Source organism: Microcaecilia unicolor, chromosome 9 (assembly GCF_901765095.1).
Source record: "Microcaecilia unicolor chromosome 9, aMicUni1.1, whole genome shotgun sequence".
Lineage (NCBI taxonomy): Eukaryota > Metazoa > Chordata > Amphibia > Gymnophiona > Siphonopidae > Microcaecilia > Microcaecilia unicolor.
Window position 1 is genome coordinate 23,717,676 of NC_044039.1, and position 23,474 is coordinate 23,741,149.

The window sequence follows — 23,474 nt, forward strand, 5'->3', positions numbered from 1 at the left end:
GTTGGTGGGGGATCAAATACTTATTTCCCTCTGCAGAATGCAAATAAATTCATATACTTTCCACAATGTGATTTTCCGGATTTAATTTGTGATGTGCTATCTCTCACTGTTACCAATAACCTACCCTTCAATTATGGGCTGCTCATGTCTTTGTCAGTGGGCAAACTTACAAAATCAGCAAGGGATCAAATACTTATTTCCCCCACTGTATGGTATGCATATTTCTGTGAGTAAAGGTATGAGTGATGCAAGATTACGGGGGATGAGAGTTCAGAAGTGGATGTATGATGCATTAGTGAACAGTGAGTGTGGACTTTATGTGTTTTGGCTCTTTCCGTAAATTTTTTCAAAAAGATGGGTAATTAACAGCAATTATAGCCTCATTTTGTTTGTTGCCCTTAATTAGCAGCTTATTTTTAAACTCTCTTTATTTATAGGCAGATTAATTTTACAAATTTGAAAAACATATTTAACAGTTAGTCTCGTCTCAGAATAAACAAACATGCATGTTACTATATTTTCTCCCTCTCCCTCCCTCCCTCCTCCCTTTTCCCCTCTTCCCCCCAAAAGTTACCTATTTCTGCTAGTGCATATCTATCTCTTAAACGTTCAGTCCAATTTATAAATTCAATATCTTGCTTCGTGCTGATGGAGTCAATGTGTCCCAAAAAGGTGCCCAAGTTGAAATTAGCAGCTTATTTTTAAATTACGTTATTCACATAACTGAAACCATTCTCTCATTTGCGTGTGTAACTTTATAGAATCAGCAGGCTGGTGATTTATGTGTGTAAATGTTATAGTGTTTTTAAGTATTAGGCTTCATAGTTCTTCTGCCATTTCATTTTGAAAAATGTAACTTTAACCAAGTCTTCTTAGAGGGCGCAATAAAAGAAACAAAGGCCAGCCATTGTTCTAACTGAATAAAATGTATCACTTTATCAGGGTGAAGAAGATGCTTCTTCCTTTTCATTCATCTTTTTTATATTCTTACTTGATTACGCTGCTTCTCTGAAACAGCCTTTTTATTCCTAGAACTCTTTCAGAACACTGAACAGCATTGCATGGAGAAGCCAGTACGCCTAAATTTCAACCAACAATGCAAAGCTTTCAATCACGTTGGCAGGAAATGCAATATTAAAATCCTCTTGCCCAGGGGATTTTCCCTTCCCCTCAAGAAAACAAGATTTATGCTTGTGGGGCTGATTTATCTGGGATGCCTGCTCCGAGTATCTGAGTGTGAATGACAAAAGAGGATTCTCAGAGCTTAATATGGTGAAGGATGTGCCGGAACTTGCCCGTAGCAGAACTTATGTAAACCTGAACCACTAAACCAGCCCTTCTGCACAGCTGAAGAGCATTTGGCATGAGAGCTGATATTTACACGAATAATACATCATTTCTGCTAGGTCAGTGAATAATGACTACTAAAATACCATCTTCCTTTTTCTCGTCTCCTGCAGTCAGTTGCGGCCTTTTAAATTAAATTGGCATGTTTTTACTAGTTGCTTTTTTTTTTTTTTAATCCTAATTATCAACAGGGAAACTGGCCTTAGCCCATCATGTTTGTATCATTGAGAGCTGCCAAGTTACTCTGTTCCAAAAGGGAGATTTTATAGTTTACAGTTTATTCAGACTTGATATACTGTCGTTGAGAACATCCATCCAAGCGGGTTACAATAGTAAAAAAATACAGAAGAATAAAAAGAAAGGAACTACATCAAATCAGGAAAGAGGAGCTATGGCAGAGGGGTGCCGAGGGAGAAAAGAGGAGTAAACGCCAGTTCTGGCTTTCTGTGATAACCCTGTCCTGATTCATTACGGGACATGTAGCACGGATTTCAATGGGTAGGATCAGGGACTACAAATCCCACACTGCTTTGGGGTAGTGGCGTAGCCACAGGTGGGCCTGGGTGGGCAGGGGTCCGCCCAGTTAGGGCTCAGGCCCACTCAATAGTAGCACACATTTAGCAGTAGCTGGTGGGGATCCCAAGCTCCGCCAGCTGAAGACTTCCCCCTGATGGTAACGAAAACGCTACTCCCCATGATACCGGCACCTGCGCACTCTCAGTTTTCAGCACATGCCTGCTGCAGACTGCCAAGGTGGAAAGAAGCATTTTCCCGCCAGCTGAGATATTTTTTTGGCAGTGGAAGGGGGGGGGGGGAGAGAACACTTGGTGCCCACCCACTTCTTGCCCTGGCCCACCCAAAATCTGTCATCTGGCTACACCCCTGCTTTGGGGTATAAGTTCAAAAGCAGGACTGACCAAAAAGTCTCCTTCCTGGACCTGGGTAACTTGGTATCAACTCAAATCCGAGGACGTCCACTGAATCAATAATCTACCCAGCAGACTACACTACCTCCCTGTCACAGCCATAGAGCTCATACTAACATTCAGAGCAGCAGCCTTTTCTAAGGCTCTCTCTGTATGTTCCTGTGTGCGCCCGTAACCTCCGTTCACAGGACAAATCCCTCCTCTCTGTACCCTTCTCCACCACCGCCAACTCCAGGCTCCGCTCATTCTGCCTCGCCTCACCCTATGCTTGGAACAACCTTCCTGAGCCCTTACGCCAAGCCCCCTCCCTGCCCATCTTCAAGTATTTGCTTAAAACCCACCTCTTCAATGCTGCATTCGGCACCTAACTCTTACCGTTCAGTAAATCCAGACTGCCCCAATTTGACCGCCCCTATCGGACTGACCGTTCACTTGTCTCTTAGATTGTAAGCTCTTTGAGCAGGGACCGTCCCTCTATGTTAATTTGTACAGCGCTGCATAACCCTAGTAGCACTTTAGAAATGTTAAGTAGTAGTAGTAATAATATTTGACCCTTTCACCTAATTTCATTCAGATTTCAGAGCACCCCATGATGTCTGGCTCATACTTTTTACTTAGAACCGCTGCTGTTTTCTTATTTATTTTATTTTTCATCTTTTTTTCCAGTTCAGTTGTAATTTCAGAGAGGTCAGGCCATCAGAGCACTCTGTGATATCATCAGGCAATTTTTAAGCCTCCTGCCATCGGTTGACATCAGTCATTTGGAAAGGTGCCTGGCTATTGCTTCGTTATCTTAACCATATGCAGATTTCCGTTCTAAAGACGGAAATGAGGCATCATGAGAGTTTACCACATCTGGTATGAAAACTTGGGCTACAAAACACACTTGTAAAATTGCTCTTGACCTCAGATCTGGATTCTGTATGGTAAGCTACTCTGGCCCCATCCCCTTATACTTAAAAGATTTGAGGAGGCTCTTAAACAGAGCAGTTAACGATATCATATACTTCTGTCACACGCTACCCTACCTTGTAAAAGTTAGTCCATTCCATTGTAAAAATCCGTACTAGTGATATTTCAATTTGAGGCTGGAGATCTGTCTTCAAGAACAATGTGAAAGCTAATACTTGAAGGCTGATCCAGGTTGGCAGACTCTTAAGTGTAAATCTAGCACATGAAGTGGAAACATGTGCTTACATCTTGAAAGTCTGGAAACACGTCAGTACGTTTGCCAAGTACGATGAAGATGAAAAGGCTGGAAAGAATTGCAATGTATGTAGAAGAAGCTAAAGGGGAGACTAGCTTCTTCGTATGGCTTCACTACGAACTGATGAAAGGATAAAGACAGGGTATTAATATATTCCAAACGCTGTAGTGGAGATGAGTGAAACAAAAGCCTTTCATCTTTATATCAGCTCATTAAGCAGGCATAATTGAAAGATCAGCACCATGATTAAGAAGTACAAATGCACACCAGGAGTGTGTAATCAAAGGAGAAATAGCTACAGCCTTGCTAGAGACCATGGCACCCATGAAAGGAAACTCCTTTCCATTGCTATTTAAGTTCTGTTATGGAGCACAGAAGGAAGAGCTTGGGCTACCCGGTCACCTGCTGAGGGGCTCGGACAGGTGCCTCTTCTGACCAGAACACACAGATGAAGACAGGCATCTTCTTTCCAACAGGATCTCACAGACACAAGCAGTACCTTTGCCAGAGGTCAACCTTCAGCTTTGTTTCTTCCAATTGACTTTCAAGTTTGATCATTAAAACTCAAGGCTCATGTTCACTCCAACACCATCTCGCAACAAATAATTCTGTACAAACGAACTTCATACTTTTAAAGTTTGTTTCATACATACACAAAGTGACGATAGTTTTAGACCAGGCCACTTATGTCCAGAAAACGGCAAAACCCAAAAATTGTAGGATGTGGAGAAACCAATAATGAACGCAACAACAGAAATAAGGTTTCACTCAAAAAGTCCAAAAGTGTCAAAACTAGTAGTCATGTAATACAAAAAAAAAAAGTTTTTTTTTTAAATCAAAGTTCAAAATATCCTCTTCAATCCAAACTTATTGTAAGAATGGAACTTTGAACACAAAATAGAGCTTTCACATCAGATTGGATTAAACCTAAACCATGGACACAATTATATAGTTCAGAATGAACTTCTACAAATCTGACGAGACCTGTTTCGCCGATTCATAAGGCTTCGTCAGGGTCAAATACAGAACAGGCATCTAATCTGAAAGCCAAAATACTATCCATTGGTGTCTAAGCTCAAAACAGGAAGCAGTAAGGGCTCAGGCAGCAGTAGGCGGTAAGGGATCACCTGCTATTCACACGGTAATCATGCGGAGTGAGGCAAAGGTCATGCACTGTCCATTACTGCTGGGCCCGCCCCTCCCCCCTCCCCCCGCACTAGAAAATAACATTTCTTTTCTGGGCACAGGAAATGATGCACGCTGAAATCAGTACTATTTATTTATTTATTTATTTATTATCTCATTTGTACCCAACAGTTTCCCAACAGTGTCAGGCTCAATGTGGCTTACAACGGACCACAGAGGCAGATGCCAATGCAGTAAAATGAAGCTAATACAGCAGAAAAACCTACAAGAGATAATGGGGAAGAGTAGGAATGGACGGAAGGGGAAGGGAAACTGTGAGGGAAGGGGGATGTGTCCAAATGTCTCTAGATGGATGCGCTTCCAGCAGTGGAGACACAGGAAGAGGCCATGGGATAAGCACTTCTGAATAACATGGTCTTCAGAGATTTCCTGAAAGTTAGATGATCTGTGATGGTTTTTATGGTCCTCGGCAAAGAATTCCAAAGCTGAGTGCTAATGAAAGAGAAGGAGGTAGCATACGTGGACTTGTACTCGATGCCGTTGCAGTTGGGAAAATGAAGGGTAAGATATGAACGGGAGAGTCTGAAAGTATTCCGAAGCGGCAGGTTGATGAGATCTATCATATAGCCAGGTGCTTCACCATGTAGGATTTTGTGAACTAGAGAGCAGAGTTTAAAGGTGATACGTTCTTTGACAGGAAGCCAATGTAGTTTCTTTCGGAGGGGCGTGGCACTCTCAAACTTGGACTTCCCACAAACCAATCTGGCCGCTGTATTTTGGGCCGTCTGCAGTTTCTTAATTAGTTGCTGTTTACATCCAGCATACTATTGCTGAGCGCCCTGCTAGTGCTGTTTTCTCACACGCTACCTGCACAGTAGCCCTATCACCCTTTAGTAAAATGGACCCTACGTGCTTTATCCGCCTTACAACTCACCAAATTATGATCACCACCTCAGGAACAGCAAAAGCTTAAAGCAGATGGGTTTTTGTATGGCCTAGAGCCTGCTTTCAGACACTTTACGAAACAACACAAAACCCTGCAAAAAGACACTGAAAACCTATATCGAAAACACACCATGACAGCCCTAACCCACCTATAAAAGGACAGTGCTATAAATAGTACACTGGACCCTGGAGCACCAATATACCTGCTACTGGGAAACTGGAACAAACTGGAATATTGCACGTTCCTACACACACACTGCATGCTAGCAGAATCCTTCACCTCAGGCGCACATGCAGAACATGGACAGACCCTCACATGGTGTAAAAACTGAAAGAGAGACCCCTCAGGAACACCAGACTCTGTAAGCAGTGCCAATACTGATGAAAGAGAAACAGAAATGCATTTTCTCCTGTACTCTGCAAAATGCAAAAATAGAAAAAAAAACGTACATTTCACAAAGCAGGCACATCTCAGTCGTTAAAGAGTATTAAATACAAATATTCTTTTTCTTTTCTACCTTTGATGTCTGAGCATTTTATTTTTCTAATTGGGCTGGTCCCAGTCTCTTTTCCACTTTCCATATGTCAGTCTAATTCTTTTCCAGGTTAGTTTTTCCATCTCTTTTCTCTCTTGTTCTTCCTTTCTTTCTCTACATCTGTCTGGCTCTGATCTTTTATTTTATGTTTTCCCCCACTTTTCTCTCCTCTGTGTTTATCTCCCTTTCTCTCACCCTTTAGTCCTTCATTTCCATTTCATTTCTCATCTACCTATTGGCTTTTACCATCTTCCTCTCATTCTCTCTCCAACACTCCCTTTGCTCCCTCTGTCTCTCCCTTACCCAGTCTCCTAAAGCCCTCTCCTATCTTTCACCCACTTCCTTAGTCCCCCATTCCCATCCTCTGTACTCGCCCTTTTATCTCTCATCTACCCTCCACTGCATCTTATCTCCCTATCAATCCCAGTTCCATCCCTGTCTCTCCTTCCTTCCTTCCTTCCCTTCAAGGCCATTCTTCTATCTCATACCCTGTACTCCATGCCCAACAGCCTCTCTCACCATCTTTTTAACCCCATTTCCACCCGCACTCAACCCCTGCAGAGACCTATCCCTTTTCTCCCATACCCCTCCCCAGTACTCCCATCCCTTTTCAATGTCTTTCATCCTCTCTCCAGTCTTCTAGGTCATTCACATTATGTCTCAACCTTTCCCCATGTCTTCCCCTTTTCTTGCCCCTCCTCTCATATCCCTTATTTCACAGCCTCACTCATTCTCCCAACCCATCATATGACCCCTACTCATATCTAAAATTGCCAAGTATTCAATTTCCTGTCAAATTCCCACTCTATCTCTCCTATCTATAATTCCCTGCTCTGTTCCCCTTCCTTCCACCTACAACCCCTAGCCCTATGCATCTTCTGGCTTCATTCCCCCACACCTCCTAGTCCCATCTTCTGCTCCATTGCACCCACCCTCAGCCCCTAGCCCCATCTTCTGCTCCACTCTCCCTCCCCTTCACCTACATCTCCTAGCCCTATTTTGTACTCCATTCCCCTCCCCCACCCACACTCCATGTCTCCATCTTCTCCATTCTCCGCCCCATCCACACCCCCTAGCACCATCTTCTACTTAATTCCCCTCAACCCAAACCCCTAGCCCCATCTCCTCCCCACACCCACTAGCCCCATCCTTCTGTTCCATCCCCTCCCTTCTACCCATACGCCTAGCCCCATCCATCTCCTGCTCCTCCCCCCTCCTCCCCAGTCCCATCCATCTTCTGCTCCTTCTCACTGCCCCCCACATCTTCCAGCACCATCCATCTTCTGCTTCTTTCTGCCCCCCCCCCCACCCCCAGGCCCACTCATCTTCTGTCCATTTGACTTTTTTCTTTCTCCATGTCCACTGCCATTCCCTCTGTGTCCCTATCTGTCCTGTCTAGCACCTCCCATCTCTGTACCTTTGTCCAGGGGCGTAGCCAGACATCCAATTTTGGGTGGGCCTGGGCCCAAGATGGGTGGGCAGAAGAACCTCGCCCCGTCCCACAGGTGATTTGGTCTCTCCTTCTCTCGCCTGCATGCCATATGGTCTCTCAAACATCCCCCCTCTCCCGTATATCTTTTAAATAGCAGATTTTCACCGCAGCGAACAGCAACTAATATACACTGCTCAGGTTGGCCCCACACCCTTCCCTCTGATGCAACTTCCTGTTTCCACCTAGGCAGGAATACATCAGAGGGAAGGCTGTGGGGCTGGTGTGAGCAGTATGTATGTCACTGCTCACTGCAGGCGAAGATCTGCTACTTACAAGGTATGCAGGAGGGGCAATTGATAGAAGTTTTCGGCTGATGGGGCTTGGGAATCCCTGCCAGCCACATCATAGGTATGCTGCTACTGGGTGGGCCTGAACCCAAAGTGGGTGGGCCTGGGCCCACCCAAGCCCACCCTTGGCTATGCCACTGCTTTGGGTGACCAATGAACTGGATGAAGGATGTGCGCTAGATGTAATCTACTTGGACCAGCAAAGCCTTTGATACTGTCCCCCACAGAAGACTCGTGAATAAGCTGAAAGAATTGAACTTAGGACCGAAAGTGGTGAACTGGATAAGAAACTGGTTGACCGACAGGAGGCAGAGGGTGATGGTAAATGGAATCCGCTCGGAGGAAAGAAAGGTGAGCAGCGGAGCTCCTCAGGGGTCGGTGCTGGGGCCTATTCTGTTTAATATATTTGTGGGAGATATTGCTGAAGGGTTGGAAGGAAAGGTGTGCCTTTTTGCAGATGACACGAAAATGGCCAATACAGTGGATACCCTGGAGGGAGTAGAAACGATGAGAAGGGATCTCCGAATGTTAGAAGAATGGTCGAGGGTCTGGCAGTTAAAATTTAATGTGTACTCCTTTGGGGTATAGATGATGTTCTGGTTTACTGTTTTTGAATCAATATTACCCACAAAACCACAAAACATAAACTAAGATAAAAATAAAAATAAAAAATTCATATGCAAAAGTGTGCAAAAAAATTTTTTTTTAATGTTTTTCTTTAAGCTAATTGTGCTCAGTATCTGGGTATCCCATACTGTACCGGCTGACCATCCAACTTTAGGGTATTACCCTTATTAACATCACAGCACACCCCTGAGGGGAGACATGATAGAGGTATATAAAATAATGAGTGGAGTGGAACAGGTGGATGTGAAGCGTCTGTTCACACTTTCCAAAAATACTAGGACTAGGGGGCATGCGATGAAACTACAGAGTAGTGAATTTAAAACAAATCAGAGAAATATTTCTTCACCCAACGCATAATTAAACTCTGGAATTCGTTGCTGGAGAATGTGGTGAAGGCGGTTAGCTTAGCAGAGTTTAAAAAGGGGTTAAACGGTTTCCTAAAGAACAAGTCCATAAACCACTACTAAATGGACTTGGGAAAAATCCACAATTCCAGGAATAACATGTATAGAATGTTTGTACGTTTGGGAAGCTTGCCAGGTGCCTTGGCCTGGATTGGCCGCTGTTGTGGACAGGATGCTGGGCTCGATGGACCCTTGGTCTTTTCCCAGTGTGGCATTACTTATGTACTTATGTACCACCTACCCGTGGTATCCAATTGTTGCATATATCGTTAAATATACAAGCATGCAGTTAACACATTGATGGTCAACACTTTTGCACATGAATTTTTTATTTTTATTTTTATCTTAGTTTAAGTTTTGTGGTTTTGTGAGTAATATTGAGTTAAAAATTTAATGTCAAGAAGTGTAGAGTGATGAACTTGGGGTGCAGAAACCCAAAAGAGGGATACCAAATAGGAGGGGAGAAATTAGTAAGCTCAACTCAGGAGAGAGACCTTGGGGTGTTGGTGTCTGAGGATCTGAAGGTGAAGAAACAATGCAACAAGGCGACGGCCGTGGCCAGAAGGATGCTAGGCTGCATAGAGAGGGGCATAACCAGCAGAATAAAGGAGGTGTTGATGCCCCTCTACATGTCATTGGTGAGGCCCCAACTGTTGTATTGTGTTCAGTTTTGGAGGCCGTATCTTGCTAAAGATGCAAAAAGACTAGCAGCGGTGCAAAGAAAAGCTACAAAAATGGTATGGGATTTGCGTTGCAAACCGTATGAGGAGAGACTTGCTGAGCTGAACATGTATACCTTAGAGGAAAGGAGAAACAGGGGTGACATCATACAGACGTTCAAATATTTGAAAGATATTAATCTGCAAATGAACCTTTTCGGAGACGGGAAGGCAGTGGTGTAGCAAGGGCGGGGCAGTGGGGGCGGTCGGCCCCGGGTGCACGTTGCTGGACGGTGCAGAGAGCAGCCGCGCGCCTTTCAGCTCCGCTGGTTCCCTGCTCCCTCTGCCCCGGAACAGGTTACTTCCTGTTCTGGGGCAGAGGGAGCAGGGAGCCAGTGGAGCCAACAGGTGCGCAGCTGCTCTCTGCACCCTCCAACAGCCAAGAATGCACCCAGGGAGGGGGGTATCATTGCGCCAGGGGGGGTGTCATGCTGCACCCTGGGGGGATGGATGCCACTGCACCCGGGGGGGGGGGGGTGCGCAGCGGCGATCCGCCCCAGGTGGCAGCTGACCTTGCTATGCCACTGCAGGAAGGCGATAGAACTAGAGGACATGAATTGAGGTTGAAGGGGGGCAGGACTAGTGTCAAGAAGTATTTTTTCACAGAGAGGGTGGTGGATATGTGGAATGCCCTCCTGCGGGAGGTGGTGGAGATGAAAACAGTAATGGAATTCAAACATGCGTGGGATAAACACAAAGGAATCCTGTTTAGAAGGAATGGTTCCGCGGAACCTTAGTAGAGATTAGGTGGCGACACTGGTAATTGGGAAACAAAATGGGAGCTGGGCAGACTTCTACGGTCTATGCCCTGATTGTGACTGAATAGATAGGGATGGGCTGGAGTGTAAATTTTAAGGGGCTTCGACGTTAGCTTCAGAACTTCAAAATCTAAATTCGAATCTGCCAAGCCCCTTTGCGAGATGCTGCACTGGCTTCCCATTAAAAAACAAGTTGCCTTTAAGATCTGCACCTTAATTCACAGGATAATCTAGGGGGAAGTTCCAGAATATATGCTTAATCTGGTTGATTTACCACCTCGAAATAGATCCAGTCACTCAAGATCCTACCTGAATCTACGCTACCCAGATTGCAGTGGTCTTAAGTACAAATCTATTTATGCCTCCAACTTCACTTTTATAGGCACAGAACTCTGGAATGCTTTACCCAAATCAGTAAAATCTACCCAGATCTACCTAAATTTCAGAAAATTACTGACATCTGTACTGTTTAAGAAAGCTTATTCTCCAGGTTCAACACAATTTTGATTAGTTTTAACAAGATTTAAGGACATTAATTATCTTTTTGCACATTGTTGCTTTAAATTATATTTACTACCTTACTTATTGTATAATTGTACTTCATGCACTGTAGCCTTACTACAGTTTTCTGTAAGCCACATTGAGCCTGCAATTAGCGGGAAAATGTGGGATATAAATGCATTAAATAAATAAATAAACTTAGTACACGAACAATACTGGGAAGACCTCTACGGTCTGTGCCCTGAGAAAGGCAAGGACAAATCAAACTCGGGTATACACATAAAGTATTGCATACCATGTAAAATGAGTTTATCTTGTTGGGCAGACTGGATGGACCGTACAGGTCTTTATCTGCCGTCATTTACTACGCTACTATGTTAAGAAATGTTTTTGTAAACACCTCTGCACCTCAAACTGCAAGTCACTGGAATAGACTTCTACATGCAATTAGAGATCAGATAGAATATTTGGCTTATTAATTGATATGGTTGATTTACTTAAGGATCTTCTTAATTTTATAGGATTTTTTTGATATACTTATTTTTTGTGTTGTGAGGATTTTTTCTGCTATTTTCCTCTATGTAACATTCCTGGGTATGCCCAGTCTTCGTAGATTGTGGGCCACACTGAACTCAGGAGGCTGTGTGGGATACAAATATCTTGTAATATAATAAAAGGATTCATGCTTTTGTTGCACACACACCTGTATGCGCATATACACCCACACAGTTCGATAAGAGCCGTCTTGTGCATGCAAAACTTGCTTTGCATATGGAAAATTCTTTATAAGCTTACCTCCAGAGAGGGCAATTTCTAACCTGCCCACATACCTGCAAAGTTTATGGGATTTCATACCAGTTTTCAATAGGAAAGTACACAAATACTTTCTTTTTGTAAACTGCCCAAGGAAAAGGTTCCAAGAAACACCTGTGCCCCCTATGTGTGAGTACATTTTCTCAGCCAAACGCACCTGCGTACTTTTGAAAGTACAGAACTGTTCTTTCAATCGTCACCTTGACCCTGTCCCCAAGAACCCTACAGCTAAAAGTGGGTGAAAGTGCTCATATGTTCACCAATACATAAGGCAGGTAATTTTCAGAAGTACATAAGAGTTGCCATACTGGGAGAGACCAAAGGTCCATCAAGCCCAGTATCCTGATTCCAACAGTGGCCAATCTAAGTCACAAGTACCTGGCAAGATCCCAAAACAGTACAATATATTTTATGCTGCATATCCTAGAAATAAGCAGTGGATTTTGCCCAAGTCATTTTAATAATGGCTTATGGACTTTTCTTTTAGGAAGTTATCCAAACCTTTTTTAAACCCAGCTAAGCTAACTACTTTTACCACATTCTCTGGCAACGAATTCCAGAGTTTAATTACACATTGAGAGAAGAAATATTTTCTCTGATTTGTTTTAAATTTACTACTTTGTAGCTTTGTTGCGTACCCCGTAGTCCTAGTATTTTTGGAAAAAGTAAACAAGCGATTCACGTCCACCCATTCCACTCCACTCAGTATTTTATATTCCTCTATCATATCTCCCCTCAGCCGTTCTCCAAGCTGAAGAGCCCAAGCCGTTTCAGCCTTTCCTCGTAGGGAAGTTATCCCTTCCTCTTTATCATTTTTGTTGTCCTCCTCTGTATCTTTTCTAATTCCACTATATCTTATTTCAGATGCGGTGACCAGAATTGCACACAGTATTCAAGGTGTGGTCGCTTAGTTCCTCAGATAAAACACTGCTAGAGTTCTTTAGAAATGGTTATGAAAAATACCCTTCGTACAGCAAGTAAATCTTATCTGACATTATTTCTAGTGTATCACTCCAGGCACATTCTGTAAGATACAAGCTGAATGTCCCCACACAGCTTCCTGTTGAAAAGCAGGTCAAGAACACATAAGCTGTTATGCTAAAATATTACATTTGATATTGCAATCATTATAGTAGCCTTGCAGCTGGTGATAAGTGCCATATTCTTTTAAGTGTGCAAGCATTATACAAATAATAGATTGCACATGATCCAGAAATGTTTGAAAATGTAATCCAGTGTGTTCACTTGATCATAGTTTGTCACAGAAAAGAACAAGGTGAACACAGGAGTGAAGTAAATACTCTTTACAATACAGCCTCATGATACGAGGCCACTCAGTGACGGCTCTACCATTAAGCCACCTGAGGCGGAGGCCTCAGACGGCACTCTTGTGAGGCAGCATCGCCCTCCACCCTTCCCTCCCCACCCCTCTTCCGGACATTACCTCTTTCTTTTATTGTTTTTCAAAAGAAGGCGGTGGCAGTGACTCCCATAGGCTGCCCTGGTGCCGGTCCCAGCCCCTTCTCTCTATTGCGGTTGACTCACCTCCGAGGAAACAGGAAATTACATCAGAGAGGCAGGCCACTTACAGTAGAGAGAAGGAGCCAGACTGGCGGCAGGGCAGCCTGTGGGAGTCACTGCCACCGCCTTCTTTTGAAAAACAAGAAAAGACTAGAAAAGGGACTTTTGAGGAAGGGGGTTGCGGAGGGAAGGGCGGGGGAGGGGCAGCGGCGGAGGAGCCGGGGCAGCAGTTAATTTTCTGCCTCAGGTGGAAGATTGACTTGGGCTGCTCCTGAGGTCACTGTTCCATCAGTTTTTTAAGATGTCAAGAAGAGAATGTGAAGAAACTGATAAAGAAGCCGGGGAAATTATTTGAGCGAATTTGAAACTCAGAATACGAAAGGAGGCGTGTCTTACAAAAATCATAAGGCAGATGAACTTACCTCTCCCCCACTACAGGGAAAAGCATGGGAGTATCTGGAAGTGCAAATTGCTCCTTTCACTGTCACATCATCCTCGAGGGCAAAGGTTGTGGAGCAGTTTGTGGAAAAGTATTTGTATGGGCTCCAGGTTGCCCCCGAATCCTGAGACCTCTCCAGGAGCATGGCTGCAGGCCTCGGTGACTTGAACACCATTATTAAGTGAGTGAAGTAGAACTCAGTTTCCAAATCCAGCTGGATGAACTCCTTGTGCACACCCTCAGAGGACTGCCACCAGGTTCGGGGGTGTAGGAAGGAGGAGTCTGCCATGGCCGAGGCTGGGTGAGACAGCTGTGGATGGGCGGCATTACACTTGGCACAAATGGACCGACCACAGCTCTGGTCTGCATTCTCATGGTATGTGCAAAATAGTTCACTGGCATTTTGGCCGCAGGTTGTATCTGTCCACAGTCTCCGTCCAATAGCAAGGTTTCCCATAGGGGGGTTGCATGCTTTTTCACAGTGGGATCCCACGCTGATCACAGCACTTAATCCTAATGGGTAAGAAAAACATGTATTTACTCCCGATCACAATCTTTTGAGGGTAATTTTATAACAGACTGTGTATTAAAACCCCCCAAACATGCTCATGTTATACCTTTTTGATAAAAGCCGCATAGGCACCGATGCACCTCCCAGAGCCATCCCAATAGTGACCAAATTATTCTTGCACTACTGCAAAGCAGGTGCCACGATGTACAAGTACTTTATGTAAGTACATGCAGGGCTGCCGAAAGACTGGGCCGGGCCTGGGCCCCCCGCTGCTCCCCCCTCCACCCCCCTGTGGTCGCCACCGCCGCTCCCCCCCCTCCACTTGCCCCCCTCCATCTGCCACCAGGCCGGGCCCCCTGCATTGAAATCACAGCACCTCTCACCTCCATGTGAAAGCACTGGAGGCAGCAGCGGATCGCCTCCCTTCGGGGCTCCTTCCCTCCCCATGTCCCGCCCTTGCGGAAGTTACGTCAGACGAGGGCGGGACACAGGGAGGGAAGGAGGCCCGAAGGGAGGCGATCCACTGCTGCCTGCAGTGCTTTCACACAGAGGTGAGAGGCGCTGTGATTTCAATGCAGGGGGCCCAGCCCAGTGGCAGACGGTTGACGATGGAGGGCGGGGCCCAGGGAATTTTGTCCCCCCTGCCCCCCCCTCTCGGTGGCCCTGAGTACATGCATGTTTTAATCTGCTTCAAGTCTGCTGACCATGTAAACTGGTGGAAATCCGCTGCTGTGCTTTTAAAGTGTATGACTTTAAACAGTTCCAAATGATTTAATTTTTGGAGTGTGAGCAATAATTATCGGAATATGATATTCATAGGAAAGAGATCCTGGGAAAAAAATGATTGGTTGCTAGTTATTATACTAATATAAAGCCGAATGGAGTTGAAACAACCTAATTATTGAAATGTAAGTAGTATCAGTTTGAAGGCTTTTTTTCTTGTTTATAATGGAGAAAAAGACCTCAATAGTCATCACATGGCAATAAATCAATAAATGTAATCAATGCCAGCGTTTCATTGACTCCGTTATTATCACTGGTCGTAAAAAAACTCCACTTGCATGTAAATATGGGCTAAGGATGAAATAGCTTATAACCCATCAAGGATAGTCAGAATCGTGATGTTTTACACTTGCTTAAACGAATAATGTTACTTAGCTTTTGCAATTTGCTAGGTATGACACTTTTAACTAGATCTGCATCCCATGACCAGACAAAGGTCTTATAATCACATCCATGAACAATTTTTACCAGTTTAGGATCCAGGTGAAATGAGTTTCAGAGACCTAACTCATTGCTCCAAAACCATCACATGGACTGAAATTTAATACACAGAGATCCAGACCAAAGTAATGTGACCCATTGTCAGATCAGGCTCCGTCAGAGGGTATAAGTCTCTCATGAATATCAGAAGTATTAATTGCATTAGGAACAGTTATCACATCACTAAAATCCAACTATTTCCGGGGCTCACAGTATAATAAACTCATAAATGTATTCCCTGTTTGTTCTAGGTTCGTGGCACACTGTCTTTCCTTAAACAGAAAAATAATACAACTCGTAGATACACAAATTAATTTTATCTTAGATTGTAAACTCGTTGCAGTAGGGACTTATTGCATCTGAAAAAATGATGGAAACCACTTTGAACTAAAATGATAAAGGCATTCTATATTATTGTTATTATTATAATTGTTTATTATAATAAGAGGGCTTATTAGACCACTAAATTTTTTATTTTTATTACATTTGTACCCCACGCTTTCCCACTCATGGCAAGCTCAATGCGGCTTACATAGTATATACAGGTACTTATTTGTACCTGGGGCAATGGAGGGTTAAGTGACTTGCCCAGAGTCACAAGGAGCTGCCTGTGCCTGCAGTGGAAATCGAACCCAGTTCCCCAGGACCAAAGTCCGCCACACTAACCACTAGGTGACTCCTCCACTAGCAACATTCCATGTAGAAGCCTGCCCTTGCAGCCGCGCAGGCTTCTGTTTCTGTGAGTCTGATGTCCTGCACGTACGTGCAGGACGTCAGACTCACAGAAACAGAAGCCTGCGCAGCTGCAAGGGCAGGCTTCTACGTGGAATGTTGCTAGTGGAATAGCAACATTAACATTCCATGTAGAATCTCAAATAGTAGCAACATTCCATGTAGAATCTGAAATAGGGAAAGGGAACTGGGACTTGATATGCTGTCTTTCTGTGGGGTTTACATAGTATATACAGGTACTTATTTGTACCTGGGGCAATGGAGGGTTAAGTGACTTGCCCAGAGTTACATGGAGCTGCAGTGGGAATCGAACACAGTTCCCCAGGACCAAGGTCCACCACTCTAACCACTAGGCCACTCAATGTGACCACGCAGGCTTCTGTTTCTGTGAGTCTGACATCCTGCACGTGCAGGACGGCAGACTCACAGAAACAGAAGCCTGCGCGGCTGCAAGGGCAGGCTTCTACATGGAATGTTGCTAGTGGAATCAGGGCCGCCGAGAGAGGGGGACAGGGGGGACAAAATTCCCGGGGACCGGGCCTCCAGGGGGGCCCAGCGCCGCAGTCCCACCCGCCACCGCCACCGGGCCCCTTCCACCCGAACCTCCACCAGCAGAAGTGCTGTCTTCTCTTCTGACTCCGGCGTGCGCGGCCCACACAGACGCGCTCCTCTCAGCTGATCTTCGCTGTACTCTACAGGGCTTCTGTGCGTCTGTGCATCTGACATGCAGGACGTCAGATGCACAGAAACCCTGCAGAGTACAGTGAAGATCAGCTGAGAGGAGCGCGTCTGTGTGGGCCGCGCACGCTGGAGTGAGAAGACAGCACTTCTGCTGGCGGGGGTTTGGGTGGAAGGGGCCCGGCCCGGTGGCGGAGGCGGATGGGACTGTGGCGCGGGGCCCCCCTCAGGGGGGGCAACGATGACAACCTGGGGGGGCGGGTGGCAGTGGGGGCGGGGCCAGGGTCCCGGGGACGGCCTTGTCCAAGGCCCAGCCCAGTCTCTCGGCGGCCCTGAGTGGAATAGCAACATTAACATTCCATGTAGAATCTCAAATAGTAGCAACAGAATCTCAATAGTAGCAACATTCCATCTAGAATCTCCAATAGTAGCAACATTCCATGTAGAATCTGAAATAGGGAAAGGGAACTGGGACTTGATATGCTGCCTTTCTGTGGGGTTTACATAGTATATATACAGGTACTTATTTGTACCTGGGGCAATGGAGGGTTAAGTGAGCTGCCTGTGCCTGAACTGGGACTTGAACTCAGTTCCTCAGGACCAAAGTCTACCACCCTAACCACTAGGCCACTCCTCCACTCCATGAGAAAAAAACAGCGGTTTACAAACTAATTAGAAAAAGGAAAAGAATGCCGTAAAAGGAAAGAGAGGGAGAATGAAAGAAAAAAAGATAAGCTTGGCGTTGTGCAGGTCAATACATACTGATCAATTGCTACAGGGAATTGGAGAGTGGGTCAGGAAGATAAAAAGTTAGCATAAAAAGGTAAGTCTTTGAGGGGTCCTTTTACTAAGGTGCGCCGAAAAAATGGCCTGCGCTGTTGTAGATACGTATACTGGACGCGTGCAGGTCCGTTTGTCAGCATGCCTGCAAAAAAGGGGGCTTTTTGCCAAAAATGGACGTGTGGCAAAATAAAAATTGGTGTGCACCCATTTCGGGCCTGAGACCTTACCGCCACCCATTCAAATAGCGGTATTTGGAAAAACTAAATATGAAAATGCAAAACCCTTAAGAGAGAAGCTCCACTGGCTCCCACTCAGGGAACACATTGCGTTCAAGATCTGCACGATTGTACACAAAATCATTCACGCAGACGCCCCAATCTACATGCTAAACCTCGTAGACTTACCTCCAAGAAACGCCACAAGATCATCCCGCAAATTTCTCGACCTGCACTTCCCCAATTGTAAAGGACTAAAATACAAGCAGATGCATGCTACTACATTCTCGTACATGAGCACGCAATTATGGAATGCATTGCCTACAGACCTGAGAACAATCGATGAAACAACTATCTTTCGCAAATCTCTGAAGACATATCTCTTCAACAAGGCATACAATGAGAACTAATAGTCACACTAATAAGATAGCACACCTACTATAACTACCTTAATCATTCCTTCCCTTCCTCTTTCTACCCTTACTTAACCTCTGCACAATATTAAATATACCTGTCACACTGTAATGACAATGTTAACAAAACTATGTAAGCCACATTGAGCCTGCAAATAGGTGGGATAATGTGGGATACAAATGCAATAAAAAATAAAATAAAATAAATCTTAATCTCCTCATTTTCTATAACCTTTTCAATGGTATAATCCCAATAGCTCTTTGCTACAGTAAAGCCATACTTTTCGCAGAGATACCCGTGGATTAATTTAGCCACTCAATCATGCAGCTGTTCCTAGTCAGTTTGGGCTGTTTTGCTACAGGGCACTCATTTGGCATTTGCTGTCATTTGAAATGTCTTCAATCTCAGCTTTCACAGCTTTTGTTTGTAATGTTTGTTCTTGGACTCCTACGATCATTCCTCCAGTTTCTTGTTTAAGTGCTCCAATTTTCAGCCGTTGTCACGATAGGTTTTTGTCACATTTTCCCCTCAATATATTGTTAATTAATTAATAATTTGAAGACTCTACTTTCATCCTTGGAGGCTGAAGTTTACATAAACTATTGGTGTGGAAAATATAAGCCAATTCTTTCCTGTACTATGTACATTTTTGCAACTTACTCTAGATCCCATTTGCCTGAAGTATTAAGTGAGATTCCTTTTTGCACAAACTAAAACCCCTTTTTAGCACATCTTCTAGGTGGAATTGTTTGTTTTGCTCCTGGGCATTTTATAAATGTAACTAGTAAAAAAGGCCCATTTCTGATACAAATGAAACGGGCGCTAGCAAGGTTTTCCTCAGCTCCCCTGCAGCCACCCATATCCAGCGACCCCCTGCCCCCCTCCAGCCACCCATGTCCAGTGACCCTCCTCTCTCCCCTGCCCCCCTCCAGCCACCCATGTCCAGCGACCCTCCTCTCTCCCCTGCCCCCCCTGCAGCCACCCATGTCCAGCGACCCTCCTGTCCCCCTGCAGCCACCCATATCTAGCGACCCTCCTCTCTCCCCTGCCCCCCCTGCAGCCACCCATGTCCAGCGACCCTCCTCTCTCCCCTGCCCCCCCTGCAGCCACCCATGTCCAGCAACCTCGCCCCCCCTGCAGTCATCCATGTCCAGCAACCTCCTCTCTCCCATGCCCCCCCTGCAGCCACCCATGTCTAGCGACCCTCCTCTCTCCCCTGCCCCCCTCCAGCCACGCATGTCCAGCGACCCTCCTCTCTCCCTTGCCCCCCCTGCAGCCACCCATGTCCAGCGACCCTCCTCTCTCCCTTGCCCCCCCTGCAGCCACCCATGTCCAGCGACCCTCCTCTCTCCCCTGACCCCCCTCCAGCCACCCATGTCCAGCAACTCTCCTCTCTCCCCTGCCCCCCTCCAGCCACCCATGTCCAGCGACCCTCCTCTCTCCCCTGACCCCCCTCCAGCCACCCATGTCCAGCGACCCTCCTCTGGACATGGATCAGCTGTGAGGCATGTTTTTTTTCCCCCCCGGGTTCTGAAGTTGACATCATAATGGTTACGGTGATGTCAGCCTGATCTACGGAGCCTAGCAGACCAACTTGGAATGAGCCATGGTCCCAGGCAAGTCAGAACGTTGGAGGTGAGAATTATTATATAGGATAACACATTCTAACAAGAGGTGTCAGTCCCAAGTGATTACTCTGAGAATCACGTGAAGAGACAGAAGATCCTCAAGTACCAAGAAATGTAGTTCAACACCAAGAAAATGTGGCAAACAGATACAGAAACTGCTTTTGGTGCCACAGGTTTGATTAAAAAGAATTTCCAATCGCAGCTGAATAGGTTCCCTAGAAAAGTTACATCTTAAAGGGGCCCTTTTACCAAGTTGCAGGAAAAAGGACCCTGCACTGGCAACGGGGGCCATTTTTCCCATGTACAAGGACCCTTAGCAGGTAAAAAAGCCCCCAGCACACACCTCAGCCCCCTGGTGGTAAGGGTTCCCCCTGCGATGGGGAACCCTTACCACCTATTAAGGTGGCGATAAGGGCTCCCATGCTAACCCGGCGGTAACCAGGCAGCGAACGGCGATGCCCAATTAACTTCTGGGTTACCGCCACGCAAGACATTTCCAGGGGTTTTCTTTTTCCCCTGGAAATGGCGCACGCTCGGGATGTGCAGGACATCAGACTCACAGAAACAGAAGCCTGCGCGGCCGGGTTGCTGATCTGCAAGGGCAGGCTTCTGTTTCTGTGAGTCTGATGTCCTGCACGTACGTGCAGGACGTCAGACTCATGGAAACAGAAGCCTGCCCTTGCAGATCAGCAATGCAACCGCGCAGGCTTCTGTTTCTATGAGTCTGACGTCCTGCACATACGTGCAGGATGTCAGACTCACGGAAATAGAAGCCTGCCCTTGCAGATCAGCAACGCGGCCGCGCAGGCTTCTGTTTCTGTGAGTCTGACATCCTGCTGACATCACGGAAACAGAAGCCTGCCCTTACAGATCAGCAACGCAACTGCGCAGGCTTCTGTGTCTATGAGTCTCACGTCCCGCACATACGTGCAGGATGTCAGACTCACAGAAACAGAAGCCCGCGCGGTCGCGTTGCTGATCTACAAGGGCAGGCTTTTGTTTCTGTGAGTCTGACGTATGTGCGGCCGCGTTGCTGATCTGCAAGGGCAGGCTTCTGTTTCTGTGAGTCTGATGTCCTGCCCTTGCAGATCAGCAACGCGGCCGCACATACGTCAGACTCACAGAAACAGAACCCTACCCCTGCAGATCAGCAACGCGGCTGCGTTGGAGAAGAGGACTTCGGCTGGTGGGGGTTGGGGACCCCCACCAGCAAAGGTACCCGACGGCAGCGGTGGCAGCGGGTTGGCGGCGGGAGGGGGGTCGAAGGGGTTGACAGTGGGAGGGGCCAGGGCCAAATCTATGGGGCTCATGCCCCCGTGGCCCCACGCAACTATGCCCCTGGTGTAAAGTTAGGCACAGTTTATAGAATAGTGCATAGGTCTGGGGAATGCACCTACATTTAGGAACAGCCATTTGCGCCATTGAAAGCCTGGTGTAAATATCCGCACCCAAGTGTAGGCGTGTTCCCCTAAATTCTATAACAGTGTGCAAAAATTTGAGTAATACCCCTGAGGCGCCCCATGCATAAATTCCAATTATTGCCAATTAGTTAAATTAGATAATTATAAGTACATAAGTATTGCCATACTGGGAAAGACCAAAGGTCCATCAAGCCCAGCATCCTGTGTCCAACAGTGGCCAATCCAGGTCACAAATACCTGGCAAGATCCCAAAAAAGTACAAAACATTTTATACTGCTTATCCCAAAATAGTGGATTTTCCCCAAGCCCATTTAATAACGGTCTATGGACTTTTCCTTTAGGAAGCTGTCCAAACCTTTTTAAAACTCCGCTAAGCTAACCGCCTTTACCACATTCTCTGGCAACGAATTCCAGAGTTTAATTACACATTGAGTGAAGAAAGATTTTCTCAGATTCGTTTTAAATTTACTACATTGTAGCTTCATCGCATGCCCCCTAGTCCTAGTGTTTTTGGAAAGCGTGAACAGACGCTTCACATCTACCCGTTCAACTCCACTCATTATTTTACAGACCTCTATCATATCTCCCCTCAGCCGCCTTTTCTCCAAGCTGAAGAGCCCTAGCCGCTTTAGCCTTTCCTCATATCTGTAAACCGCTTTGAATGTAGTTGCAAAAACCACAAAAAGGTCTTATATCAAGTCCCATTTCCCTTTCCCAATAATTCCATATACAGTCATCAGTATTGCCTTCCGGGTATTCAATTTCCACTGCTATCCAGCTCAATTTGAATTTTAACGCAAAGATAGCATAGCTGATGTGCACATCAAATCTCTCTCTCTAGTATATTTCAAAACATACACACACACATGCAGGTGCGTGTGTACGTTTAAAATGGTTGCAGCTATGTACAGTAATTAGGACTTGGGGCTGTCCTCGGCCATTCTGAAGGGTACCTTGCAATGATTACTTATGCAAATGAGCGCTATGTGTTTTGACTAATGGGATGCGTAATGTCGGTCCCATTGTTCCCCGGGGGTTCTTGAAATTCTTCCACGTCTGCTCCCAGACCGGCCACTTTCTCCCTGTCCACGTGACGCTTTCCCACAGAATCTGCTGCTCTTAGGGCTCTGCTTTTAGGATTTCCAGCCTTCTTTTTGGTTTGCATTCTATATATTTAGGCAGACAGCTGTTGTCCGTTTCCCCATCTGCATTCACGATTTCGGTATGGTAGTTAATCATAGGGAGTATTAGATTTTCAGCAACAACAACAAGAAAATCAGCTCTGTTCTAGACGCTTAATCACAGGGGCTCCTCCGTCCACCAGTGAATTAACGGATATTTTTGCATAAATGTTATCCGTCTGCTAGTCGTTCTCTAATCAGATTTACTGTCTAGCGTTATGTTTTGCATATTAAAAGCCGAATCTGGAGCCTATTGTAACGCCGGGGAACCCTACAATTACTGAACTTCATTCATACCATCGGAGTAATTCAGCCACTTCAGGGGAAAAAAAGAAAAGCAAAAAATGCATCAACACCAACCTGCAGAGGACAAGCCCAAAAGCAAGACGAGCGAGCCCAGGCTCCCCATGACCAAGCTTTCCTGGAACCGTGCATGAAGCAAGATCGGGACTGTGAAATTTTAGGTACACCGAGATGAGAAGTCTGCGGAAGAAATGCCTCCGATCAGTTCATTATTTTAGAGATTTAAAAAAAAAAAGCCCAAAACAAAACACCACCACAGCGCCTCGGGGTGTGAGCGCGCACCTTCCCCTGATATATCCGTCCAACTCTGCGATCGGCAGCACCAGGGAGAAGGGGGAAGCGCATATCAGAGCGGGATCGAGCCTTCCTCTGCCCTCATGGCCACCCCCCCACCGCTCATCCTGCTGCTGGGTTTTGGCAGCCCCCCACCTGCCACTTCCCGGCCCCACCTTTGTCCCCTGTGCATCCTGGCACACAGCACACGCAGTCCGTCTCCTCCGGGAGCTGCCTGGCAAGGACCACCCTCCGCCGGCGGAGTCCGAAAAGCAGCTCCCCCCTACCCCCCCCCCCCCCCAACGCAGGCAGCAGCATTCCTGTAAATCACTGACTCACCCGCTGTCAGATCGAGACATGCAAAACTGCTCCAAAAGCCCCGCAAGCGGCCGGTAGAGCTTCCT

At 46.0% G+C, this 23,474-nt stretch overlaps 1 protein-coding gene across 1 annotated transcript in view; it reads right to left on the reverse strand.

Moving 5' to 3' along the window:
* Positions 1-23,125, reverse strand: part of LOC115477787 (netrin-4-like) — a 46,093-nt gene extending 22,968 nt beyond the window's left edge. The window contains 2 exon segments of the mRNA XM_030214870.1: positions 13,652-14,181; positions 22,855-23,125. Of these exon segments, the coding sequence (XP_030070730.1) occupies positions 13,652-14,181; positions 22,855-22,903 (579 nt within the window). The 5' untranslated portion in view covers positions 22,904-23,125.
* Between the last annotated feature and the right edge of the window lie 349 nt (positions 23,126-23,474).